At 36.3% G+C, this 12772-nt stretch overlaps 1 protein-coding gene across 1 annotated transcript; it reads left to right on the forward strand.

The window, feature by feature from the left end:
• The first annotated feature begins 6552 nt into the window (after window positions 1-6552).
• Window positions 6553-9694, forward strand: LOC110413496 (putative galacturonosyltransferase-like 7). Its single transcript, XM_021424333.2, is given in 6 exon segments — window positions 6553-7659; window positions 7661-7859; window positions 7862-7948; window positions 7951-8110; window positions 8112-8282; window positions 9138-9694. Coding segments are annotated over 5 exon segments (1095 nt in total). The 5' UTR covers window positions 6553-7158; the 3' UTR covers window positions 8260-8282; window positions 9138-9694.
• The last annotated feature ends 3078 nt before the right edge of the window (window positions 9695-12772 follow it).

Raw genomic sequence — 12772 nt, forward strand, 5'->3', positions numbered from 1 at the left:
AAAACTGTTTATTTGTTTTTTAATGGGAATTCAACGTCAACGTCCCCTTTCCTTCTTGTGGAGGAATCGTATGATTTGCTTTCCTTTAAAAGCTTCTTGTGCTCTAAGCACTAAATCTGAAGAATTATTGCCTTTAGAATCACTTCCCAAGTCGTACTCTTAACTCGCTTTTCTGAAATGCAGTGCAGCCCAAGCAAAAAATAGAATCACTTGCATGTTTCTCAACTCCACAACATTTCTTATTTTTTCGACCAGTATAATATCATTAAAATGTGACACACGAATTCCAACGGATTAGTCAGTCTGGAGCACTTTGCCATTGCAACAAGTTCTTTTATTTTACCCCACGTTTTTCTATTTTGTCAAAATTTCGAAAATGTACATGGGTATTTTTTTTTATGAAATTGAAAAAAAAAATTCAAACTTTACTCTTTTAAATGGTAAAATCATTCACTAATCAATAAGTCAAATACTTTGATATAAAAATTTACATGATTAATTACTTAATTAATTACAGAATCTACTTCTACTCATTAATTTCTTTTTTTTTTTTAATCAATCCTTGGACATTCTTGAATTGAAGTTTTAGAACTTGAAAAGTGGAAATCTTAAAATATTCATTTATTTATTGACAAAATGCAATGTGAGTGGTATATTGTAGCATACGTATGATATCAACAAAGACAGGCTAACAACAATAAACTTATAAGATCAAAATCCGGATTATTTATATGATTTTATATCATAATTTGTTTGTTTTCTTGCTTTTGGTATATAATTCGGACCAATTATTAATCCAACTGCCTCTAAAATGTCTATTTCCCAGCCTTTGCTCAGCAATTTCAATTTTCAAGTCCAAATCTAACACCAAACTTGTTACTAGCATTAGTGTGTGTGTGTGTGTATATATATATATATATATATAGATAGATATGAGAAAATCTTCATTTTTATTTTTATTTTTATCTATATAACAAAAATTAGATAGTTAATCATGCATAACACGTGATTTATAACTTTCGAACCTATGCATTCTAGTGTAAAAGTATGATTAAGTTCATGATATGACCTTTCATCTGATAAGATCTCAATTTAATTTTTTGTGAAATTAAAAGTGATAATTAATGTTTTGGAACAATTTAATAAGCGTGGAAGCAATCAACACGTCGAGAAGGATCATATCAATCAAGATTATCAATCTCTAATGAAAAAGAAAGAGATAAAGTTATTTAATATTTAAATTTCTAGAGAATACTATAATATTTGAATTATTTGTGGAGTGCGTTTCCAAAAGTAGAAGAAAAACCCCATTTATTTAGATCTCAATGGATGTGGAAACCACTGTTTAGATTGAAGACAAAGTCGGAGCCTTACAGGCGAAGGCACGAGCAGCACTAATCACCCAACGGCTACGGAATAAAAAATTACAACAAAGAAAAACCCTATGCAAGTTCTGGGCTCTGTTTCTAGAGTCAACCTAACATGACTGCTTCGTTCCAACGGCTAACTCGATTAACGTCTACTTAACCTGACGCCATCACTCCATTGAAATTTCGCCGCTGCCACACTTTGCATTAAAGTTTTAGTTTTCTTCTTCAAAGGGGCAAAAAAAAAAAAAGGCTTTTTGCAATGTTAAATGCTGACTCTGTCACAGTCAGGCCAGGCTCTTCCTGGAGCTGCATGCCTGCCTCGAAGTTAAACTCTCCTATTTGTTGAGGTTTCATCAAGTTGACCAAATTTAAATTAATGCATTACGCCTTTTTATTGCCTTGCCCCGTTTCGCTTTTCCTTTGTTAGGTTTGGAGGTGGCTCTCCTCAGCCACCATTCATGCATTTTTCTACTCTGCCTCTTAAGCTTATTGATCAATAAAAGTTCAGAACAGTTGACCCAACGTAAAATCAGAAAAATACCTGTCTATTTCTATTGAGCTTTACTTATAAAAGATTGCTTCCTTTAAACAAACATAATACTTTATTGCTGCAGTCAAAGCTTCTGATTACTTTCGATCCCAGGACCTTCATGACAAGGATGCCTGCATCTGGCCATAAGACCCAGGGAATGCAATGATACTTTACATCTAATAATAGCATGCATTTGCGTGTTAGATAAATAAATTTAGAATTACGAAGCCTGTTAAATGTATGAAATTTAAAGTCAAAAGTGCCCGTGGAATAAGTTTCTCCCAAACAAAATAAAAGAAGAATATTGTCACGCCGACCCATGCCATATACATACTGTTCCAAAGCTTGGCTTAAAGCTTTGTGTTTCCATGTGAATGACGTATTTAAGCTTCCAAGTTATAAACTATGCACAGTTGGTGAGATGTATAGTACTCATATTACAGGGGCGTGATGAAAGGGAGCAGGCCTTCCAACTCTAATCGGTCACGTTTGCAAGTCATTATCCGATTGCTAACCTTTACAACAAGGGACTGTTTCAGGAAAAATGTGTTCCATAAATGTCAGTTTAGAAAGGTTGCAAGCAACTCAAATGCGTTGAATTTAGCCCAGACAGATTTGTACCTGCAGCACATTTATTAGGTACCTGTTTTTATGATGACAATACAAATATCTACTTTTTTTTCCCATTAAAGCCTTTGCTAACCAGCTTTCATATTTGTTAAAATTAAATACTTAGTTTAGTTTTTTTTTAATTAAAAGCTATTATGAAATTTTTATAAAAAAAATAATTTTTAAAATTAAACTAAAATTATTTGATTAGTTGATTAACAACATAAATTATATAAATTTTAATTTTAGTTAAATTATCATAAAGTACTCATGTCATCTTCAATTACTTAATAAATTAGACCAAAACAAATTTGTTTCGAGATTATATACAATTTAGATGTTAAAATAAAAAAAATTCATAAACTAATAAAATAACTCTCAAACTTATATAATAGTAAAAGCATTAGATGAAGAGAGAAGCTTTAAATAGTATTTGAATGTAGTTTTAAATTTTGAGTTTTTTTTCTTTTAATATTTATAAAAATAATTTTTTTTGTTTTATTACTAGATCTTTTGTTTTTTTATTATTTTTAATAGTTTTTGAATTGAAAGATAAAGAAAAAGGAAATCATGATTTTGTATTTAAAAATAGTGATTTGAGAGGAGACGAGATAGAGATTAATTGAGAGGGAAACGTATTTTTTGAAAAGTCTGACATGTTTGTAAAACAAAAGAAGGGAATGCTCCTTTCTTTAAGTTTTTTTTTTAAATTTTGTTTTTTTAAAAATTATTTTTTAAAGGATTTTTCAAAAATTTTGTTTAAATTAATTTCAACTTTTAATAGATAAATAAGTAAAAAAAAATATTAGACCAAACAAGCATTTAATATTAGCAAATATCCTTCTCCCATTGGAGATAATATTTTACCCGTATGTTAAGTAAGATGAAGAATATAATAGAATAAAATGAGATAAAAAAGTAGATTAATTGGATTAAATAATATCATCTTATCAAATGTTCAAAGATTGAAATGAACATGTGATATTCTTATGTTTGTTAAGAATAAGATTAAGGGTTGGATAAAATGATTTTTCATAATGGATCAAAATTATCCTTTCTTTCATTGTTAGTACAAACGTTGTTCTTAAGGATTAAATAAAAAACATGAAAATAAAGTTATCTAGCACATCATCTTATCTTATAGGATTAAAATAACATATACTTTATTTTCGTACGACTGAGTCCTTCTATATTAGGACAATATCTCTTTATATTTCGCATTATGTTTTTCTTTCAAAATGTATATCGAAAATAGGGTAGGATAAATTTTATCTTACCTTATCCACCATCCTGCGTATCAAATTGTTATTTGAGTTTGCAGAATGGATAAAAGTAAAATAAGATTGAAATGGAGAATTTAAATTATCAGTACAGTGCCTTCTTCTAAATTGTGACATTACTATTTTTAAACATTTTTTTCAAACATTTAATTTTAGAATATCGCTTGGACTTGAACATTAATTTAGTGAATGAGATTGGGATAAAAATTTAAGTATTTTATGATCAAGTAGGTATTCGCGTCGTGTGGTTACATGTTCAAGTCAGTATTTGGTTAATGATAGTGATTAGAAACAGGAGCAGAAGCATGGACATCTTTTTACCTCCCTTTGTTTATAAAATAACCCATTAGTAATCTGAGCCTTGGTGAAAATGTTACCCCATTTCAATACATAGGTGGGGCCACGCCTGACACATGTCTCATTATTGCAGGTTTATTTTAATCTTTGATTGATAGATCAAGAAAGTCTACTCCCACTACATCATAAACCTAGCTACCAACGGGTATGGGTGCAGGTTGCTATTTGAATCCATATGTTTGGAAACCCCGCAGGCATATGATTCTTGGGGTGAAGTTAAAGTGGACTCCAGGCTGGAGAAAGCAAAGGAGTGTTGAAAGAGTTAAGTTGTACGGAGTGCCGATGAGCTCACCGAGGAACACGCTTCACAAAGCGTCATTAATCATGATGACTTGCGTTTGGCACAGCTGCGGTGAGCAGCACCGTACCCGGTACCGTCCCCTGGCACCGGCGCACCTACGACGTGGACTTGACCTCACTGTGATTTCGGCCAATCCACGTGGCTGTATGCCGTTGGTCTTAAGGGGACTCTGCTAAGCTCTGCAATAGCCCATGGGGTCTCTGGTGTTTTCTGATTGGGGGGGAGGGGTGGTCAGAGCACACTGGATTTTGCTTGCTCATCTTTGCCTTTTTAACCAGCTCGGTTTTCGTGTAACATTTAGATTTTAAAATCTACGTGTTAAGTGTGAGACTAAAGGACAAAGAATAGTTGTATGGGGTCCACATATTCGGCGGGACCCCGGTCCATCAAGGACAGTTTTGTCAATTAACATATAATTAGTGCTACAGTCTTGTCAATAAAATATCCGTAATTGTTAACTCTTTATCTAGTAAAGAAACCACCTTTGAGATGAAATTTTGAGAAAATTCTTATATTGGCAAGGTTTGAGAAAATAGAATTTTCGTTGAACAGTGAGAATTGATTTTTTTTTTATTTTTTATTTTTGGCTCGGGGGACATGCTTTGCTGCGGCAATAATTCTGATCATGGTTAACGATGGGAAAGATTTGTCACATGGGTTCAAGGGCCTTTTTATGAACTTGATGACTTGATTGCATCTTAATTATGTTTCTACAAACTGTTAAATCAATACAGGCAGTTAATATTTTGAAATCTTATATATGGTACTACAACCGTACATGCCTCTGTCATCATTAACAAATGGAAAGGGAGAAAAATTAGACTTTATTCGGTGAATGTATTATTATTTCTTTTAAAGAAATAATAATTGTAGGACAGTCTAATTTCTCATAAATTTGGTGTAAATGTAATTAAAATACTAATAAATTTGATTAGTAGAAAAATCAGACATATTAACATTATTCATGATTTGAAGTATGTACTTTTTTTTTAATTATTGAACAAAAATGGAAACTGTTGTTGATTATTAAAATCAAATTTTTCCTCCATATTGTCAGAAATTATTCTACTGAGAATCCTGTAGTGGTGAAACAAAGTGTTAGTGACTTGTTATAAGTTCCAGCATAAAAAGATATCAAATAAACGTAAACCAGATTTTCAATTACATGGCACATTCAACAATTTTAGTTTGTTCCAATAGCAGATTAGGTCCTGGAGGGAATTCAGTTACCATACTAATTGTTTTTCTGAATAAGACAAACTCTTTCTCAATCAGGACAGCTGCCATTACTTGTGATATATGTTATATATATGGTCACTAATCCTTATCAGTAACATCCTAATAACTTTACATCAATCCCACATCAAAACACACAAGTTTTGATACTACCAAGATTCTCTTTTCTCTCTGGGAGAAAATTACCATTGCATCTAAACTACTAGGCACATTTTATCGCTACGGTCTCGCTAAGCCAAATTAAAATCCAGGATATAAAAGATAATAATTGCATGCCTCTCAACAGATAAAAATGGGATCGTAAACGAGCATGAGGACATTGATTGTTTGTATTTTTTGGCAAAACATATTTCTTTTTTTACTCTAAAAGCAAGTCCAGGTCACAGGAAGTCTGTTCATGGTCAGTGGTCACTTGTTCTATGTGTAAACACAATCATAGCTAGGCCAAATCGAAAAAACCTTTCTCTGTTAAGTTAAGATGATGTGATCCATCAACCCACTTTTTGAAGGGGAAGGAAAAAGAAAAAAGGAGTGGGGCTGAGAGTCAGGGTGTGACCCAATCGGGTTATAAAAGTAAAGTAACCGGGTGGGCTCGGATCATACCCAGCCACACTTGCATTTGGGTTAGCCTTTTTATTATTGATGTTAACACTGAACAGTAGTGAAACACTGATCGAACACCAACAAAAAAGGCAATGAGTGACGTGTACAACAATCCAAGTGTACAAAATGTACGTGCAGGCTTAGGGGACACAATTGTCATTTTAGTAGAAGACAAGGACAGCTGGTTGCCTTCCTACTTCGAAGCTTTGCCAGTGTATATATTACTCATTTATGAGCAATAAATCTTTTACATTTTCTACATAGGGATTTTTTTTTATTTCCAAATTTAATTACTCTGTTAGTGGTATTAGATATATACTCTGTATTCTAAAAATTATAATTATGTTTGGCCGTGGATTTCTATGGTGGAAAACGCGAAGCTAAGAAACAATAAAAGAAAAAAAAAACTCTTCATCTCACCTCCATCGTGCTCTCTCTCTCTCTCTCTCTCTCTTGTCTCTGCCTCTTATCTCTGTTCTGCTACCCATCAGCTTCGCCCAAAGAGACAGGGGACGGGACGGAGAGGGGGAGAAGTGAAGGGAGTGAGAGCGTTACTCTGGCGGCGCACGGTAGCACCGTGCCCCCTTTCCTACGCCGTAGTTCATTTTCCACCGATTCCTTTCTAGTATTTCTTTCCTAACAAAGGTCGCTTCCTTCCCACGGCAAATTCCTCTTTGACACAGAGCCAAAAAAAGAAATCGATTCTGTACTTCGCTTCTCACTCCATATTTGTTCATTTTACCCTTTTGAACTCTGGCTGACCTAAAAGGAACCCTATTGTTCCTTCGATCCTCCCTCTCTATAATCTTAGCAGATCGCTTCGATTTCAAATCTAAAAAAAAGAAGAGGAGAGGAATTTACGGTATTAAGATGCTTTGGATAATGCGATTTTCAGGTTTCTTTTCCGCCGCAATGGTGATGATTGTTCTTTCTCCTTCACTCCAGTCATTTCCTCCAGCTGAAGCCATTAGATCCTCTCACCTCGACAGCTACCTCCGGTTGCCGTCATATCAGTTGTCCACTTCGCCAAACTCACTGGAGGACCGCTTCTCTTTTCGAAAAGCCGCCGAATTTCGCAATGCCGATGAATGTGGCTTCACCGGCCACAAAATCACCGGCGTTTGCGATCCTTCTTTAGTCCACGTGGCTATTACTCTCGATGTCGAGTACCTCCGAGGCTCAATCGCGGCCGTGCACTCCATTCTCCAGCATTCTTTGTGCCCGGAGAACATTTTCTTCCATTTCCTTGTCTCAGAGACCAATCTGGAAACCCTGGTTCGATCCACGTTCCCTCAATTGAAGTTCAAGGTTTATTATTTCGATCCTGAGATTGTACGGAACTTGATATCTTCTTCCGTTAGGCAAGCGCTCTGAACAGCCGTTAAATTATGCTAGAAATTACTTAGCGGATCTGCTGGAGCCGTGCGTACGGAGAGTGATTTATTTGGACTCTGATCTAGTCGTTGTTGACGATATCTCTAAGCTGTGGAGTACCAACTTGGGTAGGCGAACAATCGGGGCACCGGAATACTGCCACGCCAACTTCACAAAATATTTCACGGGCGGTTTCTGGTCGGACCAACGGTTTTCGGGACGTTCAATGGTAGGAGGCCCTGCTATTTTAACACGGGGGTGATGGTGATAGATCTGGTGAAATGGAGGCGGGTCGGTACACAAAGCGGATCGAGAGGTGGATGGAGGTCCAGAAAAGTGACCGGATCTACGAGCTAGGCTCGTTGCCGCCGTTCTTGTTGGTTTTTGCCGGACGCGTGGCACCAATCGAGCATAGATGGAACCAGCATGGGCTGGGTGGGGACAATGTGAGGGAAGTTGTCGGGACTTGCACCCGGTCCAGTTAGCCTCTTGCATTGGTCCGGTAGTGGTAAGCCGTGGCTTAGGCTCGATTCGAAAAAGCAGTGTCCACTCGACGCTTTATGGGCGCCTTATGACTTGTACGGATACTCAGAATGAAATCACAGCAGGAATTCTCGCCGGTAAATTTCCACAGGACTGTTATTTTTTGTCATTTATTTTGTTATTTTTATTTCTTATTTTGCCATTTTCTCTTCATTATTTTTGCGTCTTCTTTTTTACTATGATGACCTACTCATTCTTCTTGTTTACAATTTTTTTTAAATTATTTTCTTACGTCATTCCTCAGTCCATATGTATTCTATTGTTCCTGCTTCTGAAAAAAAAAAAAAAAAAAAGACAGAGTGAGAGGAGAGAGAAAAGGAGATACTCAATTAATACAATTGCATACTGAAACTCTTTTTTGGAGTGAATGGAGTTGTGTTGTAGATTTAGCAATGTAGTTTTAGAGTTTCAGTTGGTTTATAGGTCCAAACGGAATCAAACTACCGAAGTCTATCCATTCCGTGGAGATAGCAGTCACGTGGTAATAGTGGCAACAAGGTGGAAAATATGAAAATGACCAAATTGTACTTGTAAATTTTTGTTGTAATGTATTTACTACTAGCATCTGGCAAGAAACATAACTTAGATTAATGGTGTTCTGGCTGGTGTGTCGGCCTACTTGTTCGATTCTTTGGGATAATTTTTCATCTATGTTTCCTTAAATGCCCTTGTGCTAGGTTTAGTGGAGGACGATCGCTGGATCACATGGATTTTTCTTAGTCAGGATAGTACGGTGGTAGGCCTTTCTGGCAAAAATATGGTGCAGTGTTATAGGTAGGGTAAAAAGGGGGTCATAGCTCTATGACCATGAGTATGTGCACACGCTTGCTTGTTGCTTTTATAAAGATACACACCACCTCACTTATCAAATTGAAGTTAAGAGAGACGAAAAATTCAGAAATGAATCAGCCAAATTTTGCATATTCTTGTAGGTGGAGTGCCATGAGCAATGAAGTGGACTTGGAAAGGGGGCATGTGAGCTTTAATTGCCAGTTGGTCGTCCATTTACAAATGGTGGCCAAAAGGGACCGAATTGAGGGGGTGCGGTACCGCCTGGAGAAGTAATTTAGACATTGGAAGAATCTAAAAGAGTTTTGGATTGCCGCTCACTTCATTGGGGCTGTAAAATTCATCTTCTTCTTTTTTTTTTTTAATGGTGGCTTTGTGCTTTGGTGGCAGCGGCGGAAGACTTGTGAGCTACCTTCCCACACTGTCCCTTGCGCACTTAGGTGGCAACACATATTCTCCCTTTGGCGTCAGATTTGTGTTGCAATTTCCTGGTAATTTTTTATTATTTTTTAATACTCCAATAAAAGCATACGTACATACTTCTATTTTTATAATAATTGTATTATCCACCGAATAAATTTATGGTAATGATCAGTGGCAAGTCGAGCGATCAAAATAAAATGGTGGCATCGAAAGAGGGACCCATATTGTCATTGTAGCGTAGGAAATGTCCAAAGTAGGAATGGGGACCGATTCCTTTTGCCCTGGCATCACACGTGGCCAGTTGTTTGGATCTTTGTAGAATCAACGAGTCATCTACGGTTAGTCAGCACCATATGATTTGCAACCCCTTTACTCTTGATCGAAATTAAAAATATGGCTATGCGGCGTCAGCCTGCATGCGGCTGCTCTGCTTGGTCGCTGGTTAATGCTTTAACTGTGAAATTTTTTTTATAATTTAATTAATTAAATTATGACCTGGACATAGTAACAGGTGCTTCTGGGCCTACATTTTTTTTTGGCGTTGAAATCATAAAAGAGCGGTCTGACGCTGACAGCTTTGGATCTCAATTATTCTAATCATATCCTAATCCAGTTGTTTTTAATCATTTGGTTGGGTTTAGGTGATTCTAGAAGGAGAGGCCGGCATGGCAGGGTGATTGCACTACCTTACCCTGATTCCATATAGAAAATCCTTGACTTTGTATAATAAAAAACCTCTGCAATCCAAGTATTATCACCCATAAATATAGGTGAAAAAGGCTGTTACTAATTGATTTTTCATGCGTACGGACGACCTTCTTTGTTGTACCCTCGTTTTTGGAGTTGGTTATTCATGTAGATGGAATTGCTGGCTTATATTGCGATCAAGAGGAGGTTTTTCACGTGGAATGCCTGAAGATTACAAGGCTTTACAATGTACAAGAGAGTAGCCGGACCCATAGACCATCGCTTTCAACTTGGTCCCCAGTAGGAGTCTGCGCATTTCTTTCTTATGCACTAATTTGGTTTACACCCTGTTGCGCTTAAATCTGCAGATAAACCGCAAAGAAAATTGGATCTTTACCAGGAATCGAAAGCTCTTCCTCTATTGTTCGGGCATAATGCCATTGTCTAAGATGCCTGGCATCTTAACCAATGTATGGAAGGATCTGTTGGGAACGACACGAAACAATTTATTGACATGAGCGTGTCTAAGAAACCTCCAAACACGTTGCGTGGTCTTCTTTGTGTTGCTACAAAACTGTCCCCTTTATTCCATAAACACACCAAGTTTGTATTGAATGTGGACAGTGATTTTCATGGCAGCCTTGATATTAGTAGCTCTGGCATTTGGAATCATGTAACAAAGACCAAATCAAGTTATAGTTTCGCTGTTGAAGGCGGAATAAATTTGGTCTCCTGCAAAGCTTCTATTCTTTCCCCATGGAGAGGTTAAAGCACAGAGACATGTTCGGTTTGTGGTTCCCTAAAACTATTTATCAGTCGACTGTGGCATGTGAGGAAAGGCACAAAAGAGGAAAAAAGCTACGTGTAAAATGAGTGTTGAAGGGCTTGAGAACCTTTACAGCTAGAAACAGCCACTGGGTTAATATGGGGTAAAAGAGGGGACCATCAAGTATCAACAATCATTGGTCCACACCGCCACCCCCAGTGCCACAATTACAAGCTTTCCTGCCTAATCTCGAATCAAAGGCTTCTGCTTCATTTCAAATTAAGTGGGGCATATTTACTAGCTGTGTTTTGCACCCAAACATCATATGCAAATCCAACGGAGGAATAAACTTGAAGAACTAGCTCCTCTTACGGTACCTCATAAGAGACGACAGGAGCTTTATTTAGACTTATTGAGGATTAAGCGTGCAAGGGATCAAACTATTCGTGAACTATTAGAGTTAATTCAATAAATACTTGAATTTAACTTATTTATTACTGAATCGAGGTCGATTTGGAGCTATTCGAATAGCTAGACTAGTCAAATTCGTTTTTTGTAATATTCGATTTAAGTGATTTATGAATCTCTTCAAAAATTTAAAATTTAAAATATTATATAAATAAAACATAATATTTACTTATATATTTTAAAATTTAATTTAAATTTTTATTTCGAATTTGAATTCAGATTGAGTTGAATTTCGAATATTTTATATAAGTTAATAATGATAATCCTCAATTATTTTTCAAATCGAGTTGGAGTTAAAAAATGATGCTGGATGGAACCTATCACTGTATTGACCCGACTTATTGAACCCCTACCGACGAATGAAAGCAAGGTTGTATGGGTGGCAAATAAGAAACAACCAACCCCAAGAACGGAGTGGCATTGACTGAGATGGCAATTTCAACCACATATTTTGATAATTATTCCCCTGTCAAAATTTTTAGAGTGCCACCGACAAAGGCACCAAAACACTAGTCAGGCTTTATTTATTTATTTATTTTGTTTTAGTTTTCCCAGAGTAGGAAGGGAAATATTAAGCTCAAATCCAAGATCTTTATCGAAGTGACCTCTAATCATTTTCTCTACCTCATGGACGACAGAAAATTGTAATGACTGAGGCCTGAGCAAACAGCTCAAAGGAGTTCCTTTGACTTGGATTTTAATGATTAACATTATACTAGTATTAGATTCTAGTTTAAAGCTAAAGAGTGGTCTTTTTCCTCCAAAAAGCAACCATGGCATAGCTTATCTAGCTGTTACAATGTCATATTCTTTACTACTTCAAATTTTCACTTCTGCCACCCCATGCTGGATTCCTCTCCTTCTTTAGAATAATTTTGTCTGCTTCTATAAAAATTATTCCATGGATTTATAAATATTCAGACTCAATGAACTAGCGATGGGAATTATGGGTAATTAAGTTTGTTCATTATTTGCCATGTTACAACAAAGATTATCATTATTTGCAATATGATGGCAAATTTCCAAATGATTTTTTACCCAAAAAACATTTTTAAAGAGCTAAGAATTGTTGATTTGTTAGGGAGAGAGATACCAATTATTGAAGCAGCAAAGCAATCAATTCCGCCTCCCCTCAGTTGACCCCAACACACAGGTGACAGGAACTTGGTGACGCCTAATACAAAGAATAATGGAAACTGATCAAAAGTTTGATCAAAGTTCCATCTTAAAAGTGTTCAAGGAGAATCATCTACTTTCAAGAGTAAGAGGGAATTGCCATATAAAATAGAAATGACAGGAACGTTTTAAAACTGGCTGCTAAAAATTGCAACCGACCCAAGATTGAGGGCTGCAGCCTGTAGCTGCAAGCAGAGCGGCTAAAGTAGGACGGATTACACATGAATGCCCTTGCCGCTCCTACATGGATTAAAACGA

Source organism: Theobroma umbraticum, unplaced genomic scaffold, assembly GCF_002168275.2.
Source record: "Theobroma umbraticum cultivar Fairchild unplaced genomic scaffold, ASM216827v3 scaffold_4.1, whole genome shotgun sequence".
Lineage (NCBI taxonomy): Eukaryota > Viridiplantae > Streptophyta > Magnoliopsida > Malvales > Malvaceae > Theobroma > Theobroma umbraticum.